General features: G+C 50.4%; 3 protein-coding genes across 3 annotated transcripts; all 3 read right to left on the reverse strand.

Moving 5' to 3' along the window:
• Positions 1-3,350: 3,350 nt before the first annotated feature.
• LOC123093794 (uncharacterized) lies at positions 3,351-3,764 on the reverse strand. The gene has a single exon (XM_044515849.1). It carries the CDS (start codon positions 3,689-3,691, stop codon positions 3,497-3,499), a length of 195 nt encoding a protein of 64 aa, XP_044371784.1. The 5' UTR covers positions 3,692-3,764; the 3' UTR covers positions 3,351-3,496.
• Positions 3,765-6,495: 2,731 nt separating this feature from the next.
• Positions 6,496-8,178, reverse strand: LOC123093803 (putative serpin-Z12). The gene has a single exon (XM_044515861.1). The coding sequence runs from the start codon at positions 7,931-7,933 to the stop codon at positions 6,524-6,526; it is 1,410 nt and encodes a 469-aa protein (XP_044371796.1). The 5' UTR covers positions 7,934-8,178; the 3' UTR covers positions 6,496-6,523.
• Positions 8,179-13,354: 5,176 nt separating this feature from the next.
• Positions 13,355-14,004, reverse strand: LOC123093811 (uncharacterized). The gene has a single exon (XM_044515868.1). It carries the CDS (start codon positions 13,931-13,933, stop codon positions 13,739-13,741), a length of 195 nt encoding a protein of 64 aa, XP_044371803.1. The 5' UTR covers positions 13,934-14,004; the 3' UTR covers positions 13,355-13,738.
• Between the last annotated feature and the right edge of the window lie 6,176 nt (positions 14,005-20,180).

Raw genomic sequence — 20,180 nt, forward strand, 5'->3', positions numbered from 1 at the left:
TACCAGTGGACCCAACAGGAACAGAGTCACCAGAGTCAAACGGATCCGAAGGCCCCTTGGCCTTATCATCATCACTCTTAGCATTATCATCCTGGTGCCCCGAAGCACCTCCGCCCTTAGAAGTGTCCATGGGATTATCATCCTCAAACTCACTGAAAAGATTAGGATCCTCATACTCAACATCCAACTGATACAGAACACCTACATGTGTCCAAGGCACCACATCTGGCAGAAACTCAATGTTAGCTACATTGACAAGTAGACGTGCCACCCCGTGAGCATGTATGAACTGCATATCCACCTGCTCAGTCTTGCCAATCAAAGAACCCAGGCTCCACGTCACCAAGAAGTTGTCCAGAGGGGCAGACGGAGCTCCAGAGAAACGAACCCAGATCTGAGTTAACGGTGTGCCCTGTGACTCCTTCTTTTTCCACTCATCAAACTGCAACACATAACTAGTACCCGTGACCCTGCTCATACCAAACTTGAGGATTCTCAGCTGATCCTCCTTAGACAGGAAATCCACCTTGAAAGAATTATCTGTGAGCTTAAGTAAGGACCACTGAAAATTACCCGGAGCAAGCTCTCTCAACTGCTGAATGATCTGCGCTTCGGTCAACGGTCCATGAACCACCTTCACCACACCGGGGAAGGAGGTTTCCACCACGGGAGCCGAGGGTTCCACACTGGGAGACTCAAAAAACATCACCTCCGAACAACACACCCCGTATATCTGAACGGACGGTTTGGGCCCCAATATCAGAGGACACTCGGCAGCTGTATGTTTAGGTTTCCGACACAAATCGCATAACACCGCAGTACATTGAACCAAAAAGTGTCCCGGTTCCCCACAACGGAAACATGTGAGCTTCTTCTTTTTAGCCGCCCACTTAGACAGCTTGTCACCCTCGGCCTTGTCCATACCTTGCTCAAAACCAGAATCACCAGTCTGCATGGGCTCCGGCAAAGTGACTGCAGCCAAAGCCTGCACCATCTCCACCGCCACCTGCGGTAGATCCGATGCACCGTCAGCCACCTCCGTCGCAGTAGCGGTCTTCGTATGCCTTGGTGGGTGGTGCCGCCGGTTCCCGCCCCGACCTCCGCGAAAACGTCCTCGGAAAGCTCGGTTATTAGGGCCAACCGCACCCTCGACAAAGTTGCCAGGCGGTCCTTGGAAACCCCGGTTATCATTGCTGTTGTCCACCCAAGCATAGCCACGGCCCCCTCCGGTGGACGAAGAACCCCGGTGCACACCAGCGCCATATGCATCATATCCATCGTCGCCCCACTGACCACGCGGGGGTTTACGGTCATCTCCCGCGGACGCACCCGTCCCGTGGCCGGTCGAACCCTGGCCCGAGCCACCACGGCCTCCCGCCATCTGCCTCGGCCACGGCCATTGTGGCGGCGGCGGGTCGGCCCTAGGTGGCAGCGCCGGCGCAGCCCTAGGCACGGGAAGTGGAGGAGGCGGCCCCCGAGGCGGAACTGGGGCCCTAGCCAGAGGCGGAGCCTGCGCCCTAGGCGGAGTCGGGGCCGGCACCCTAGCCGGAGGCAGAGCCAGTGCCCTAGCCGGCGGCGGAGGTGGCACCACCCTAGGCGGAGCCGGCGCCCGCGACGGCAGGTGGGTCGGCCGGGGCGGGGGCGCAGCCCGAGCGGGACCTGGCGCGGTCGCCGCCGTAGCCTGAGCGGTCGCTCCTGCGGCCCCGGCCTGGTTCCGCGCAGCCGGCGCGGCCCACGGCGGTGGCGGCTTAGGTGGCATCTCGGCCGGACTCGGTCCCGGAGGCAACCGGCGATCAGCACCGCCGGCGAGCAGCGGAGAACGACGGCGCGAAGAGGCGATCGGGAACCCGGGTTTCCTCTACGGCGTACCCTAGCCGCGCGAGGAGGGGAAGGAGAGGAACGTGCATGCGGGGGAGATCGACTCGAGGCCTCCACATGCATGTCGCCTGCTCCCGGCGCATCGCAAGCCTGGCCAGCCCCCTGGGCCTCGAGCCCAGTACTAGCCAAGCTCACAGCGCCGTCGATCACGTGCGGCCCTTCTGTGCCCAAAAGCAAATTCAAACGCGCGTGTCTATTCGCCCGAATATCACGACCATCGGCCACCACCGGCAATCGTTGCGGCACCGTTCGACCCCCCTTCTTTTCCGCCTAGTAACTTTCGTCCAGCACTCGGGACGGAAAAAGTCGGACAAGGTGATATCCTTCGGCCCAACCTTCGGCAACGGACCACACCACAGTTTCACTTTCGACTTCTGCGGAAGAACTGGAGGTCCTAGCAAAATCGATTTCTTGCTACTCACCGTAGGTTTAGGCACGGGGATAGATGAAACCAAGCCAAGCGAAGTTGACGGCCGGGCCGACGTTCCGGCCAGATCAACCTCGTCTTCGTCCTCATCAGCAAGAATCCAGAAACGTCCCCCAAACCTTTGCGTCGGCTTTGATCCATCGACATCCTCCGTGAGATCAACAATGACAACTTGTTCTTCAACCTCCGATGGCACCTGCACACACTCAAGCACCTCGATATTGAAAAACCAAGTATTGTGAATACTGCTTTTGAATTTTTCTACTTTTCCCCCTTGTTTACATATTTTTAAAGGAAACCAAAACCTCGCGGCCTAGGTATGTACACAGTCATTCTTTTATACAACCATTCTCTATTTACAGCTTATAGATAGCAATACTTTATCTTTTCTATTACCCTAATCCGTTAATGTTGAGCATCATATTATCCGAAGAGAGGTCTTCTAAATTACTCCCTCCGTTTCAAAATAAGTGAACTAAAACCATGACACCTCTTTTGGCACGGATGGCATAACAAATGTCATCTTCTTTGATTGGAATCATGCAGATTTTATATAGTACTTGAACCGATGAATATTTAAACCAGGTCTACTTCTTTTGAAAACCCATGGGCTTGCTTGGAAGAACCATATTGATTCGTTAACTGAAGCCTTTTACATCATAATAGCTTGGAGACCTAGCTTGGAACCCCGGGTTTATTTTCAAAAACAAAAAAGTAACCCTAGGTTGGAGGTTTTTACTTCATATCTGCATTTATCTCTTCCAAGAATGTAAGAGATTAGTTAATAAAATAAAGAATGCGAGAGATTAGGTAATTGGAACTTTTCACTTCACATTTGCATTTTTGCCTCTTCCAAGTTGCAACAACCTGAGAGATTAGATAATTGAAAGATGAGCTACTCAAGCAAGCCTTGATGTCATGCACACCCGAGGTTTGTATATAACATTAGACCCCAAGTAATAGTACAGTGGATCAAACAGGTTCTCCACGTAAAAGCAGAGAGGTTATCAGTGGCGGAGCTTCATATATAACTTATCTTCTTCACCCTCTCAACTCAGATTAGCCCCCTCAACAATCTTCATCAAGCTCCGCCACTGGAGACTATCTTGCTAAAATTCTCAGAAGAAAACAGCACCTTGCCCCACACACACATACACCATACCCATCTACCATGCATTTTGCTCAGCTGTACTAGCTTATTTCCCTTCTGAAGCTGTTGCGATTGGCTTGCTTCGAGCCGTCAACAGCGCCGCTGGGAGACACGAGGTTGCTCAGCGCCCTCACCATCTGGAGCTTGACCTGGCCCCTCTTCGCCGGAGGCCTCTTCTCCTTGCTCAAGCTGCCGCCGTCGCCGCCGCCGCCGCTGTACTGGTACTCGTACTCCATCGCCGCCGATCTCCTTCTTGCTCCTCCTCTCTGCTTCTTCTGCGTTGTGTAATTGTATTGCGTGGGTAGTCCAAGTGCTCACTTGAGGAGGGGATGAGGATGTGATGAGCGGGTGTCACAAGGCATTTATAGGCGTACGCATGTTGCCTCTGCCTTGCACAAGTTGGCCTACACGTGCACCTTGTTCGCTTCTTATCACGTCTGCAGAATGAAATGCCATGGTCACAAATGATTCAGATGCTTGCACTTTCTCCTTTCTCCCATCTGAAACATATTTGCGATAAAGTGAACAAAATCTTTGTCGACCAAATTACAACAAGACCATAGCACAGAGCTTTCCTTTCCTTTCCAAGATATTTACATGGAACTTCATTTTGAAGATATTTATATATGTGGAACTTGCTAGCACACCCCTCACTCTAGAGGGTCAACTAGCACTTCAGACAAAGCCCTAATTTTCTGGGGAAGAAATAGGAGAATTATGGAAGGAAAATACAAGTGTACAAGGAAAGTTGGATGTTCATCTTCCTCGTGACAAGTCGCTTTTCACTGATAAATGGGTTTATATCAGGCTTCTAGCTTGTTGCTCAACTTGTTGACAAGTTGCACGTGTGGGTGGATCGAGGAGTAGATGCTTGAAGAATCTCAGGTGTCACAACTTGCTGCCACATTTCCAGATACCAAAAGCCCCTGATGACCAGCAGTGGAAAATACACTAATTCTAAAAGAAAGGCACGGGCTGTAACTAATTTCATTAAGATGGGAAGATGTGACAAATACAAGATTTGTTAACATGACTGAATAAAACAGTTAAAAAGAAGGGGGAAGAACACGTACGCTGTAAATCCTGGAAAATGCTTCTGACTGAAGGGACCAAAATTGGTCAAGGAAGTGTTGAATACAGTCTATTATTGTCGTAATTGTGTACTAGATCTTGATAAAACCTTTCAATCAGGTACAGTTTCTGTTAATTTGATGTGATAGCCAGTAAAACTAAATGAAATTGTGAGGCTTTTGGGTGTGTTGGGTTTGTATGGAACTATGCTGCTACCAGGTCTGAACTTTGATCCTACAAGTTTGGTTTTCAGTAATGAAAATCGGAAGGAGGAAACCCTTCTTTGATAAAATAAATAAATAAATGAAATTAGTGTCCCCGTGAACAGAGCTTATTCACCATCCCCGCGCGCGAGAGAGAGAAGAGAGAGAGAGAGAGAGAGCTTATTCACCAATGGGGTTTTGCGGGCCTAAACTTGTCCAACAGAAGTTTGTAGACGAGGGAACATAAATTAATCATGATGATCAGAAGAAACATAGGAGTACAGAACAATGTTGACATTTTCTTTTTAGAAAAGGAGGATGGCTCCCGGCCTCTGCATCTGGGCGATGCATACGGTCACTTTATTAATTATTCTCACAAGACCTTACAAAGTTATACAACAATAAGACTAAAGCCGTCGTCTAAGCAAAAAACTGTCGCTACACCTATCCAATTGATGAAGGGGCGCAGATAGCCTGGGCAAACAGACATCGCAGTCAAGCCTAACATCTAAGACCTGAGACCCCAACCTAGCCACTTGCCGGGTCTGGGGCACACTGGTCCGGCGTGCTCTCAGAGGCCGCCGCCGCCGACTGCCACCGCTCCATCTTCAGAACTGTACTGATGCATCAACCTTGCTCGGTCCAGCTATCGTCGACGCCACCACGACGCCCAACGGCACCTCCTCCTTGCGCGCAAATAGCTGAACACGTCGCGGTCGCCACTGATACACCTCAGCGCCATGCTGCCAAGTACCACCAGCCGACACAGCTTGAAGCCCTTGGAGGATCCGTCGTGCGTAGCACCTGCTGACCAGGCATGACCAAGCGTAGCACCTGTCGGTCAGGCATGACTTGACATCTCCACCGAAGCTCCGTGCAAGACGAAGCCGCTCCACCTCCTGCCTCTGACTTCCAGCGCAGCTCCACAAAACGATGCTCCCAAGAGAGAAACGACACCGCAGTGCCGCCATCTTCCGGTCTGGAACACCAGATCCTAGGGTTTCCCCCGGAGCAATACGAGTGGGTCGACGGTAGTCACATGACGATGCCTTCATCAAGGTAACGACGTGGAACGCCGCCATCGCCCGCCGTCGGCTCGATTTTCACCGGCAACTACGTCTTCCCGACTCGCAGCTGGTGCCAGATGACGGATCCCGAGATCCGAACACCCAGCCTCAGCCGACCACCTCTGACGGAAGAGATGACCACCATCGCCGGCTGCACCGGTCAGAACAGATCTGATCGAAGGTGCCGCCGACGAGACCACCAGGCCCCCCACGCCGCCATCGCCGATCTGAAGACAGCATGCACGCCACCGCAGCCAAGCCGGCCGCCGCCCCCCGAAGGGCCATCAGCAGCGCCCGCAGCCCTGGCCTCCGCCGCGCCAAGCCGTCGCCATCCGAGGACGGGCCGGCCTCCCGCCGCCTGCAGCCATCCGCCGCGCCGCAGATCCCAGATCGGTCGCACCACCACACGCCTTGGGGTCCGCCCCACCCCGGATACGCACGGGAGAGGAGATCCCACGCCACCGCCGTCGGCCCCCGGGCTTAGCCCGGCGGCGTCTTCCGGCGGCGACGGAGGGAGAGGAGGAGGGAGTTTGCGGCGGCGGCGGCTAGGTTTCTGGCCGCCCGAGTCGCCCTAGGGGAGGACGACGCGGGGGCATCCAGATGCGATCCAGATGCGATCCAGAACAATGTTGACATATCACACCACATTTCACGAAAATACACACGAGCTGGGTTCAACGGAAATCTTTATACCCACTCCCAAAGGCCAAATCCGAGAGTCAATTGCTCATTCAGCGAGAGGATTGATCACATGGCCAAGGAACAGTACTGCGCTGGTTTTCTCCTCGACAATGGCGAATAAGAAGGGCCGGTCCGCCACGAAATCCACCGGAGGCCGTGGCGCCCTTGCACTGTCCTGGATCGCCACGGCCGTTGCTGCGGCGGCCACGGTGCCCAGCTCGTCCACCTCGATGGTGGCCTTATGGTACACGCCCGCGATGAAGAGCCCATCCCCGCCGCTCACCATGCCCCAGAAGTCGCCGCCTTCGAAAGCCCTGGTGACCCCGAGCCTCCGCATGTCCGACGACGCCTCGAACTCGAACGTGAACTTGAACTTCGGCACCATGAACCGCCCGACCGGGACCTGGACCCCCGGCGTGTGGCTCTTGATGAACCCCGGCGTCGCGACCGCCTTGTCGTAGAGATCGGCGAGGCCGAGAGCGGCGCCGTCCGGGAGGAGGAGAAGCATGTACAATGCAGCCTCGGCTCGCCGCCCCGCGTGGTCGCCGTCGTTCTTGTAGGGCAGCTTGAGGGCCCTGAAGCCCGGGTAGACGGCGACGTGCTGCTCGAACGGGAACCGGCCCGTCGTCATGAACGGCACGCGCACGATGGTGCCGTCTGGGACGTGGAACGGCGCGGTGAAGGTCGCCGACTGGTCGAACGGCTGGGACCACGTCCCGTTGAAGTAGAGCGCGTTGGCGAGGACGACTCGCGTGGACGAGCCGACCGAGCCGGGAGGGAGGACGTCGCGGATGCGCCCGTCCGTCGCGCCGGCGACGAAGCCGTTCACTCGCCGCCTCGCCTGCTCCGGGTCCGAGGAGAAATCCACCGATTCCGCGGTGGCAGCGTACCTCGACGCGGCGGTGGCCATGAACTCCGGCTCCAGCGCCTGCGCGCGGTCGACCCACACGCCGCACGCGAACGACGTCTGCGCCAGGCCGTTGAGCCTGCCAGCCAGATCCGTCGACGACGCGCCGTGCAGCTCGTCGAGCGACGCCGAGCCAAGGAACCCCAGGAGCTCCTCGCGCGTCTCGCCCCGCGTGCCGGCGGCCACCAGCGCGAGCGCCGCGTGGATGGACAGCGGCGAGACGATGAAATTGCCTCCCCCGCCGGCTGCCGCCCGGACGCCGACCTCCCTGGCGAGAGGCAGGCATGACGCCTTCCCGCCTTCATCGCCACCTATCGCTGCCCCCACAGACACAGAATGGCCACCTGGAAGCACCTCGTCGAGCAAGGGGGCGCGTGCTTGCGTCCCAGCGTGGCTGTAAGAGCTGTGGAGGTAGCTCTGGCCGCTGCAAGGGCAACGCTGCGCGCAGTCAAGCCGCGGGCGCCGGGAAGTCATCGTCCTGAATTCGACCTGCGACCGCCATGCGGCAAACAGCGTCAGGCAGAGGACGGCCTTCCACAAGGGCGACATCCAGATCGCCGATCTATCTGCCGACTAGCCACTAGTTGACCTTTGAACCCACTGTCCGTCCATCGAGGCATCGACCAGGTAGTGCTAGAAGAAGCATTTCTTTGGTGAATGACAGGATAGGATCTCTCAATTCGATCTCAACTCTAAGTAAATCAAATGTAATGTAAACCAATAAGAACCACTCATCAGTAAGCTCGTTTAGTTGGAACCTAGAGCATCCTTAAAGGCCGCGCTAAATAAGTGCCCCGCCGTAAATTTGTGCTTTTTAACGCACGCGCAATCGATATCCGGGCTTCAGCGGACGCGCATTAAGCGCGCGGTCCGAATCGCCATCGCGGCTGTTTATTTGGTGTGCCCGCTTCCGCACGCCGCACTCTGAGAGGCATGAATTTTGCGTGTCTCATGGGAGGCATGGGAGCACCTCCGGGCGGAATGTCTTTCGGTGTGCCTCACACATCTTCGCATGCTGTCGTTGAAGATCTTGCCAACACCTTTCGAGTTTCACATGATGATGTGGCGCGCGACAATGAAGAGGAGGAGGAAGAATTGTCTTCGGATGATGAATCGGAGAAAGAGGAAGACGAAGACGAGGACGATGCTTGATTGTTGATGGGCCATTCGTTGGCGTTAACTTTTGTGTCATGATTGGTTTGGATTTTGAACTTGGTTGGATGATGTTGTGGGCATAAATTTAAACTTATGGGCATGCACTTTTATGTCATGAACTTGTTTCGGTGATTTAAATTATGCCATGTGTTGTTTTGATGTTTGAAATATCATCTCGTGTCCAAAATGCAACATATGGCAAGCGCCGGCTGCGCGCTCGCTGCTTTTTAGCGCAGCTGCTGGAGCTATTCACGCACGTTAAAATTTGCAGCGGTCGTTGGAGCAAGCGCTCGTCGCCGCGTCAAAACAGGCGATCAACGAGCTGCAAACGTCTTTTTAGCGCGCCTCGCGTTGGGCGTTGTTGGAGATGCTCTTAAAAGTTGCTGGCTAACATCGGAACTGCTCCACAGACGACATGTGCAACCGATTTTCGCACGACCATGAAATCGAGCGGCTGTTGCCCTTTAAGTCGACTACATGTGTGGCTGGATTTACATCGTCGTGCATGAATCGTCCGTCTGTTGTCGTCCGTATAGCATGATTCGGCTAACATCATGTTAGTAACATGGCTGAATGAGTTGTCGGAATCTTTTACCATCTTCTCTGATTGTGATTCGTTGCCTGTACTGCACCACCTTAGCTTGACCAGCGACTGCCTGAATTTTTCTAAGCATAAGCTGATTCTGACTTTCTTACACCCTGTACAGTTTGTTCCTTACAGCCGGACCTGTATTTGTATCCGTTGTGGTATATCTATGTCCAATTTATGATAATAAAAATGGTTCGGGCCGGCGTAAGCCTGCCCGTCATAAAAAAATCGAAACCCAAATCATGTGAGTCCACAAATTGGTTTGGAGTAGAATCATCGATGAAACGAACATTCCAGCCGCTGATAACAGTGAGTGCACATCAAACGGAAGTGCAAGCGAAGCCACGGACCCACGGCACAAACATATCACTGGGAAATATCAGATATATCATCGTCTTGAATGCCGCACAGCACAATACATGTGCTCTATTTCTACTACTAGTACAAATTAAACTGACAAACCATTTTCAACAGGTAGACAGAGTTGAGAAACAAATTCAAATAATTTCTTGCAATCTGTAAGTGCTATCCATAACTGTAAATGTGTACGGACCATCCCGTGGATCTCTCATAGCTAGTTCTAAAAGAACATAATTCTCCACACACACACACACACAAAATTGTGATTCCTTCGAATCAAAGAGGTCCCAAATGGTTCCACATTTTTTTGGAAATGGAGGTATACCCCGGCCTCTGCATCATGATGATGCATGCGGCCCTCTTATTAAAAATCCAGAAAGTATTAACGTAAAGGTCTTACAGCTCGCAAACGGAGCAAAACAAAGTACATGAACTGAAAAATTACAAGCGGACAAAGACAACTGAAACGGTAATAATAAGGATAAGCTCTCTAGACTCCTATCCTGTTATGTGAACGCCATCCGAACCGGTTGAATTTAACCCGAGCCATCATCTCCCATTGGTTGCACCCAGTAACCAATGGCTCCCTGGAGTCCATATGAGTGAGTAAGGACCACGTACGGATCCAAGCTGTAGCTCTGAAGATAACCTGTAAAAAAGTTAAGTTGTGTTGTCTGTTAAAAATCATATCATTTCTGCAGTTCCATATAGCCCATAATAACGCACATATTCCAAACCGAATACGAGCTGCCGTGATCTGTTCAACCCTAGCTAACCACGTCCCAAACAAAGACGCAATATCTACTGGAGGATTGATATTAAAGGCTATATGAATCGTTCTCCAAAGTAACTTGGCAAGTGGGCATTCAAGGAATAGATGTTGTATTGTTTCATCCTGAGCACAAAAACAACACCGCGAATTGCCAACTCATCGCCTCTTAAGAAGGTTGTCCTTTGTGAGTATTACTTGCTTGTGGACAAACCACATAAAAATTTTAATCCGCAAAGGAACCTTAACCTTCCATATGTGTAGTGACCTTGAGAGGGGGCCAGAATTAATCAGATCCGTATAAAAAGATTTCACCGTAAATATCCCATTTTTAGTTAACTTTCATTGTGTTGAGTCCGGCATGTCGAAGAGTCGAACTTCAATCAATCTCCGAACCAAGTGCATCCAAGCTGTCCATCTCTCACCCACTAACGTACATCTGAACTGGATGTTCAAGGGAATAGTTTGAAAGACGATACCTAGGTAATCCTCCTTACGTTGCACAATATTGTAGAGGGTGGGATATTGTAAGGCCAGAGGCGTCTCTCCTAACCACGTATCCTCCCAGAATCTTGTTGACATCCTGTTGCCAACCAAGAATTTGACCCTACGAGAAAGAACATATCCTTCGTTCTCATAAGTCCCTTCCAGAACGGTGAATCAGTCGGTCTGATGGTAACCTGGGCTAGCGTTTTCGAGTGCTAATACTTATTGCGCAGGATTTGAGACCACATGCCCTCCGGCTCTGTCTCTAACCTGTACAACCATTTTCTCATAAGACATTTATTCTTAATTTCCAAGTTTTCAATACCGAGGCCCCCTTGGTCTTTAGGTCGACAAAGGATATCCCATCGCGCGAGACGGTATTTTCTCTTGGCCTCATCAGATTGCCAAAAGAAGCTAGATCTAAAGAAATCAAGTCGCTTTCGGACCCCTTTCGGAATTTCGAAGAATGGAAGTAAAAACATTGGCATGCTAGTCAATACTGAGTTAATCAAAACTAGCCGACCTCCGTATGACATCAGCTTGCCCTTCCAGCAACTGAGTTTTTTTTCAATTCGTTCTTCAATACATTTCCATTCTTTATTGGATAGCTTACGATGATATTCCCTTTTACTATCTCTGAAGATTGTACACTAATTGACCATACACTCAGCCCATACATCACAGTATCACACTAAAAGTTTGTCCATAACATGCAACTTTCTTTCTGAAAATACAGTCCATAATTCACACATAACCCGGAGCAATTTCCACACAAGAAAAGTTACATTCAGGTGGATCACACAGGCGCCAGTACTACTGAAAGGCCATCCTGCTAAAGTTCCCAAAATAAAAACAGCTAGCTAGTAGTAACATGACCAGCCCCAGACACCATACCCATCTAATATTTCGTTTAGTTGCAGGCACGTAGCTAGCTTGTTTCCCTCGTGAAGCTGTTGCGGCTCACCTTCTTCGAGCCGTCGGCGGCGGCCGCGGCGGCGCCGCTCGGCGACACGAGGTTGCTCAGCGTCCTCGCCATCTGCATCATGACCTGGCCCCTCTTCGCCGGAGGCCTCTTCTCCTTGGCGAAGCTGCTGCTGCTGATGTACTGGTGCTCGTACTCCATCGCCTCTCGATCTTCTTCTTGCTCCTTCCTGATTCTTTGGTTCTCTGTGTGTTGTGTTTGTGTGCCGAAGCTAGATGCTCGCTTGAGGAAAGGATGGTGATGCAGGGAGGTATTTATAGGGGCATGTTGCCTGCACGCACCAGTGACCGTTGGTATGTGCATCTTGTCTCACTTATTATATTCTTATATTCACTTCTATCTGCAGGAATAAAGTGGCTACGCTTTTGGGGCCATGGTGTTCCAAGTCTGAACGTATCTGCATACTGGGGAATCCAACTATCGAAGAACCATCACTGTTTTGTTATACTGTGTGTACCCCAATATTGCTTTTGGAGTTCGGCCTCCATGGAGGCCTCCAAATACAAAATTTGAATTTCATCAAAATTCATACTTTTACATTTCAAAAAATCTGGAAAAAAAATACAGACATGCATGAAGGTGTAACACACATGTGTGTAAATTTTCAGGGCTAAATATGTTGAAATGAGGGTTGTGTAGAAAAAATGAGGGCTTGTTCCTTTCAGACCATGAATTCGTCTTTTTATACAGATCTCATTTCAAGGTATTTCAACCTAAAAATGTACACATATGCACATAACGTCCTTGTTGCTTGCACAATTTTTTTCAGATTTTTTTGAAACCGGCAAGTTTGATTATTTTTTTAAAATTCCAAGTTCAAGTGAGCTCGGTCACCAGAGCGAAGTTCTCCTGTGTATCACATATGTTTGGTTCAAAAAATAATACTTCGTAATAAAAAATAGTACAAACCCGCCCCCCTCTCTCTGTGTCTAAGGTGGGCACTTTTTCCTTTGATTTTATATACACGATGAATATATTTTTAGAAAAAAGTATATACGGGAATTCTTAAAAACACAATGGTTTTTAAGAAAAACATGAATATTTTTTAAAAACGTAAATTTTATAAAATACATAAAATTAATTATTATTTAAACTGCTTCTTCACAAAAGTTTTCATTAAATCTATTATAAAAAAGGAAATTGCTAAACTCGCATGGGTGACAAAAGGAAATGACGAAATAGGGAGACGGCTTAAGTTTTTTTAGTGTAGGGGAGACGGCTTAAGTGAGAAGCGGAGGAGGGGCAAGTTTTTTTTTTTAACGGAAGGAGGGGGAAGCTATGTTGTAGGCTGTCAAAGAACCGGGCCTAATAAGAGCACTCAAACTCGCTCGGCCTTGGGCTTGCACTCGGTGACAGAAAAGTTTCCAAAAGAAAGGTGACAGAAAAATGAACTGAGGGGCCTATTCCTCACCCATTCCGGCCCACGAACACATGCGCTTGCGTGTTTAATGGACAGGACGACGCAGTGGGAGGCCAGTCTTTTTTTTTTTTTTTTTTTGCCGGGTGAAGGCCAGTTGGTTTGATGCCAATATATCGCTTTACCAAAAAAATTGACAAACCAACATTTAGCAAAAACAAAATTTACCATTTTTTTTCTTTGAACTAAATCCACGACAATTATTTTGGATCCCTCATCCAGATAGAAGTATTTTTTAACTTGCCAAATTGTGCAAGACAAATGTTGGCATCAAACCAATCGATCTCTAAGTGTCATACAGGAGCACTCCTAATCAAGTACACACTGGGACCGGGTGTTTCGCATACTCAAAGCTTGTATATACATTAAATTTCTTCTTGAAATACATGCATAATGCACACTCAAGCTTGGAGCATTTCCCGCTCAAGCCAAGTAAGAGTAGAGTGGTGGTGGATCAGACAGGTTCTCCATTTATAAACTGGGACACCATCCTGCCAAAACCCTGAAAAGGTAATAAACAACTCCCTACATCCCATAATATAAGATAGTTTTTGATACTTACACGCAGACGCACCATACCCATCTAATTTTCTTGTTCAGTTGTAGCTTGTTTCCCTTCTGAAGCTGCTGCGATTTGCCTGCTTCGAGCCGTCGGCAGCGCCGCCGGGAGACACGAGGTTGCTCAGCGCCCTCGCTATCTGCAGCTTGACCTGCCCCCTCTTCGCCGGAGGCCTCTTCTCCTTGCCGCTGCCGCCGCCGCCGCTGCTGTTGTACCGGTACTCGTACTCCATCGCCTCCGCCGTCCGATCTTCTTCTCTGCTTCTTTCGTGTTGTGTACAGTGTAATGTACTGTGGTGAAGCCAGGTGCTCATTTGTGAAGGGGGTGAGGACCTAGAGAGGTATTTATAGGCGTATGTAATGTACGTTGCCTGCACCAGTTGGTGTGTGGATCCTATATTCGTATTTATTCACTTATATCTGCAGGAATAAAGTGGCCGTGCTTTTGGGGTCATGGCGTTCCGAGTGTGAACGTATCTGAATACCGGGGGAATCCAACTATCGAAGTGTAAACGGAATCACGGAACTAAATTCACCGGAGAATTTGTGCCAATCTCAAAGATACACGCCTGCGCTTTCACCTTCTCCCAACCTCGAAGACACGCCTGCTTGATATAGTTTCTATCGACCAAAGTATATAACGCCGTGGACGGAAAATGTGTAATAAGGCCAACTCCACTGTACGACCCCAAACGGACGTCCGGTTTGACCGGATTTTATCCCTTTGGGGCGTCGATGGGTTCGCCCGTGTCCAGCCTTGTCCATTGGGTCGTGCGTGCGTCCACCGCGCGGCCGCACGCCAAATCACGTCCATGTCAGAACATGATTAAAAAAACAGACAACATAAATAAAATGACTAAAAAAAGTAAATAAACGCAGTTCAATAAACATAATACTTAGTTAGGGGGGTCACGGCCACAAAACGGCCCAGTTTCACGTCCAAGTGACATTAATAATTAAACAAAAAAAGAAAAGAAAAACGGCCACCGCCCGCGCGCTCCTGCCCGTGCCCGTCAATGTCGTCGCCGTCGCCGTCTTCAGTGGCCGCCGGTGTCGTCGTCGTGGCTGACGAGGTCGACGTATGCCGACGGTGCGTGGTAGACGGGGGCGGGCTGGACGGCGGGAGGTGCCTGCACCACCTCCTCCCGTGGCGACGCCTCCCGCTCCGATGACCGCGGCGGAGTGGCGCACCAGTTCACGCCCACGCCGGCGGCCATCTCCGGAGCACTGCAGGACCAGCCCCACCCCTGGCCCAGCAGACCCGGGTGGAACGCGGCCACCGGCTCCTCCATCTCCGGCTCCGCGGCCACCATCTCCAGCTCGGGGATGGCTACCTCGCCGGCGGCAGAGCGGGCCATCATCTCCTCAAGGCCCTCCCATTTGGCGCTCATCATGCGTGCGGATGGAGTCCTCCATGACACGCGCCATGAGACGGGCCTCCACCTCCGCTGTCATGCGAGGAGGTGGTGGTGGCGATGGAGATGGCGAAGGCGGCGGCGTGGGCGTGAGGCCGCACACCCGCCTACGACCGCGCTCCTGGGGAGCAGCCGCTCGGCGCTCTGGGCGTGGCCGCCGTGGCCCCGTCGACGTGTCGGCGAAGAAGGACGCCCGCCGCGTGTCGTGCTCATCGCGGAACCAAGTGTCCCACAATGGCAAGTCGGGGGCGTACCTCTTGTCGTAGTAGAGGTCGTCCCGGAGGAGGCGGCGGCGGCGCTCGAGGCGGTAGCCGGTCACCGGGACGGGCGGGATCGGCACGCGGTCTGCCGACAGGTGCTAGTTGTTGGGGAGGTAGGCGTCGCTCCAGGGGAGCGGCGTCCTCATCTCCCAGTAACGGCGGCACACACTAGCGCGGATGTAGTGCCGGTCGCGCTCGCCGGCGTACGCGGGGGCGATGGAGAACGCGGGCGGAAAGGGGGCCCGGCGTGGTGGAGACGCGGGCTCCTCCTTCACGGAGCCGGCACGGCGCCCCGACGAGAAGCCGGTCTCGCGGTCGTGCTTCCCCTTGCGGCCTTGGTTCCAGAAGCCCATGGCTTTGAGGTGGCCGACCGGCGAGCTCGAGGACGGGGTCGCCTAGGGTTTCGCTTTGTCGGGCTTCGAGGAGGCCGCGGGACGGAGTGGGGCAGTGTGGATGACGACCGGTCCACGGGTTGCCCATTTAAGAAGGACGGCCACCTTCCACTAGGCCAATGACAGGTGGGGTGGGCCGCCCGTGTGCATTGGTGTTGGCGGGTGGGAGGTAGGTGGCCGTCCCGCCACGCGGACGAGCGGCGCGTCCGTTCGTTGTCCGCGGCGACCCAAACCCGGAGCAAGTTTCTCTCCAAATGGGTCGGCCCGGACACAAAACGGATCAGATGGGTCCGGGCCGTCGCGTGCTGGGCCGCCCGGTTTGTCCGTTTTATCCTAAACGGACGGGGCCGGACAGGATAAGATTGTGCGGTAGAGTTGACCTAAGTACGTATCAGCTTTCCATTTGAAGATATTCTTTCACGGACAACATCTTTTGGAAGATCTTTCTGAAGACATTTACATCATCCTTTTGACGAAGATATTTCCACGGTGGTCGACCGAGAGAGAGAGAGAGAGTCCAGCTCTCGTTTCACGACTTTTGGCCAAGGTGCACGTGTGGATCAAGGATTGATTATGCGCTCCATAGGTTTGAGGAATATCTTCGAAATGTGCCCAGTGGCTCTTGCTCGAATCACTTAAAAATGTGGTGGTTGCGGGTGGGACTAGTAGTTCATGCATGCTGTATCATGTTTATCAAGTGATTCAGGTGGGAAATAAATATAAGTTTTTGGAAGAACAAATTGACTGCTTTTTAGGTAAGATCAAGGCACTAATAACCGGGGAATTTATGCTAGCTGTTAAAATAGAATTAGCGGTAGGCCCTGAATTTGTTAACTGCGACTAGAAGTGTAAACTGGACGTGTGGATCGGGGAGGAGTTTGTGGAGTATCTCTAAAGCGTCCATAGGATGAACGGGCCCATGTTCGCTACTAACATCGGCACCCCGCTTTCTAGATTTTTTTTTGAAGTACCAGTGTTGACAGTAGTTTCACCAAACGCCACCTTCCATGCCCTTAGCGGCTATGCCAAACTCTTCCTCCAGATTTATCTAATGACTTTATGGATTTGCTTTCATTTTGCCTGCCGCTTCGACCGCGAGTGGTGGGGAGAATAATGTCAGTGCCTCCGCTTTGGCTAGTAGTTTATGTTATGTTTTTTTTGTCCTTATAGGTGTGGGGCGGATGACATCATTTCTTCGAGTTTTTCTTTCGGGCTCCGATCCTTCTCGATTTCGTCCATCTAAACATAACCTATGGAGCTTCAACATAAATTCCTTCCTTCTCCTTGAAACGACGAGGTTACGGTTTCTCGTGTGCTCGTGAGATGGCAAGATTTGATGGCAGGTGCTTCAGATCTATTCAAGGTTTGAACGACGACGACTGCAGTTCGATGACGGTGGTCCTTAGGGACATGTGCACGAAGACTTTCGGCTGTCATCGACAAGGTCAAGTCAGCTATGACTACGACGTGTCGATGACTTGTTCTGACAGCAGTGCTGGTCGTTTGCTAGTCTAGGGAATTTGATTTAATTATGTTTGGCAAAATAAACCTTTCTTTCAACTTCAAAGACAGGTCACTAACATCCAATGTGCAAGATTGCACATTTAGAGAGCCGAGAACAGCTTTTCACAGGGCATTTAGATGCTTCATGCCGCACACCTAAGCAAGTATAGAGGCAAGTAACAACATCGAAGAGATTATAAGCATCATGAGCCTGTTTGTGAGCAATTCTATTGTTCTCTCTGCTTATCTTGAAGATCCTTGCTTCATTTTCATGAGTGAACTAGACAAACCGGTGAAGATGAGGTCTTATCGTCCAATGCATCCAATGCACTGGGAAATTAACTAGATTTCTTTTCACAACCGCATCAGCAAGAACTTGACAATATGTTAAGAGATTTGGCTCTTGAACTTCCATTGCTTCCGCAACCTATGCTGCCAGTTGCAACGCTTGCGCCTCATCCTGCAAGGGAGATTCTGCCATGGAAGTAGCTTTAATGAAGATGGCATGCTTATTGCTATTGTTGCGCCATTGCATGAAAACTCCAATGTCCGCTTTACTCTTTAAACCTGAAAAGGAATTAGTAGGAGCACTCTTCCAAGCCGCATCTGTAAAAAGAATCAGGTCCTTTGGAGATCCTGCATTTGTCAAGAGAACAGGTAATAGCAGCGTTCGTAGCTGCATTAGTTCGAATAGAATTTCTTCTATCTTTAGTTCGTCGTTGAGGTGGTTCTTCACTTGTAAAAAGGGCGTTCGCTGCATGCAGAACCTGCAATGGAGCACATTGTTTCCTATTGAAAAGAAGGTTATTCCTTGCCTTCCATATAGACCAAAGAATGTTAAAGATAATGGCAACAGGGTGGCCAGTTTTATAAGTGATCATCATGTGATGAACAACTTCTTCGACTTCGTATAAACCTTGTTGAATAAGGCCCTCAACATGCAAACCAAGAGGAGAAGCGAACCAATACTGCATGCACAAAATGACAAGAAAAGAATAAATGGAAGTTAGTTTCATCTTCGCCACATGTGCAACATCTTCCTTCAATGTCTATTGATCTAGTTGAAGCTCTAAGTCCCGAGGAAATTGCATTCCTCATAAGCCTCCACCCGAAAACATGCACACTTGGGAGCATCTCCTTGTTCAGCCAAAGAGCTTGAATTATGCTTCTAGTCCGATCTGGAAGAGTTTGTCGAGTGTGTGCATTGTTACCATAATAGGAAGGGCAAAAGATTTAGTAAGCGATCTTAGAAGTACAAATCCCTGAAGGGGAGGGGTATATTTCCGAAGATTTAATTTAATTTAATTTAATTTCTAGGATATTTGATTTCATTTTTTTTGTGCTCGTCAACTTTAGATTCGGATCCTTTTCGAAAAAATGTAGTGCTCCCTCCGTTTTTATTACTCTGCATATTAGATTTTATTGAAGTCAAACTTGTAAAAAGCAATATAAACATTTACCATAACAAATCTATATGGTGTGAAAGTATATTCAATAATGAATCAAAAGAATCTATATTTTGCCTATAAACTTTATTAAAATTAACAAAGTTTGATTTTGACCAAAGCTAATACGCGAAGTAAATAAAAACGAAGGGAGTACAACAGTAGCCTCCGCAATAACGAATTGAACGTAATTAGGGCTCCCCACATGACAAATTTCTTGCCAAAACTAACAAAAGGCACGTAGCGGATAAGGTCACGGCCAAGGTAGTCCGGTCGACCACGTGGGGTCATTCCCCCAAGTTGACACCCGAGGCCAGCATAGCGCCACCGGCAGCAGCCCCACTAGCGAGCGGTGCACCGAACCTTGAAAGTTGAAGCTCGCTACGGTACAAACCAGTGAGCCGTCGCGGTCACATGCGTCTCTCGGTGGCCGGAAACAGTCAATGGGCAGCACCGCTCTCGGACGAAACGGTCACCCCACCCGGTCCCTCGTCGGCCTTGTAATGAGTCACTCCGGTCGTGTGGTCAGTGCCTTGTCGACGCAAATATCATCGGCCACGGCGCAGCCCACGAGTGGTCAATTATTTCCCCAACACAAATTAACATGTGCGGCGAGGCACCGGTATCGACAGACAGAGCACAGATGGTGGTTTTGCTCGCCTATAAATTCTTTTCACCTTCCCATCTTCTCTTCACACACACACAGACACACTCACACTCACAAGGAGAAGAAGAGCACACAAGAAGAGGAAAGGACAACACGGAAAGAAGAGCCATGGAGCACTCCTACAGCAGCAACAGCGGCATCAGCAACTACGGCAGCACAAAGGAGAGGAGGCCTGCGCTGAAGAGGGGGCAGCTGAAGCGGCAGATCGTGAGGACCATCAGCAACCTCATGTCGCCGAGGAACGACGGCGCGGGCGCGGGCAAAGGGGCGTCAGGCCGCACCAGCTTCGGCGCCTACAACTGACGCTCTCAAAGACGCCATCGAGTGTCTGTCAGATTAGCTTTTTACTTGGTAACTTCATACCAAGTCTTCTCCCCCGATTGTACAGAGTTCTGCGATTGTACAAATGAATAGAGATGTTATGTGCAATTTCGTTTGCGGTTTACTGTCACTTTGAGATGCAGTGCTCTTTTTTCTTCTTCTTGAACGCTATAATTTGGCTGTGGGTAGAACGCACGACTGAACAAATACAGACTGAAGGTGATTCAGACTTTCAGAGGCTAGCAGTGTTAGAGAACACGCGAAAGATCAATGCAAAAAATAGGTGCGAGGACATTTATCCCTTCTTAGGGGTGTTATTGTGTAAGAAGTCCACTTAGTCGTTTGTGTTAAAAAAAATTGTGAGCTGCCCTTTAGGCATTTATTCATTGTTTGGCGGAACAGTCTCTGATTGAACAACCTCAATCAGGTGACCAGGAATTACATCAAAGATAATAAGAGAGCTAACAGAGAGATTAA

The sequence above is a fragment of the Triticum aestivum genome, chromosome 1B (genome assembly GCF_018294505.1).
Source record: "Triticum aestivum cultivar Chinese Spring chromosome 1B, IWGSC CS RefSeq v2.1, whole genome shotgun sequence".
NCBI lineage: Eukaryota > Viridiplantae > Streptophyta > Magnoliopsida > Poales > Poaceae > Triticum > Triticum aestivum.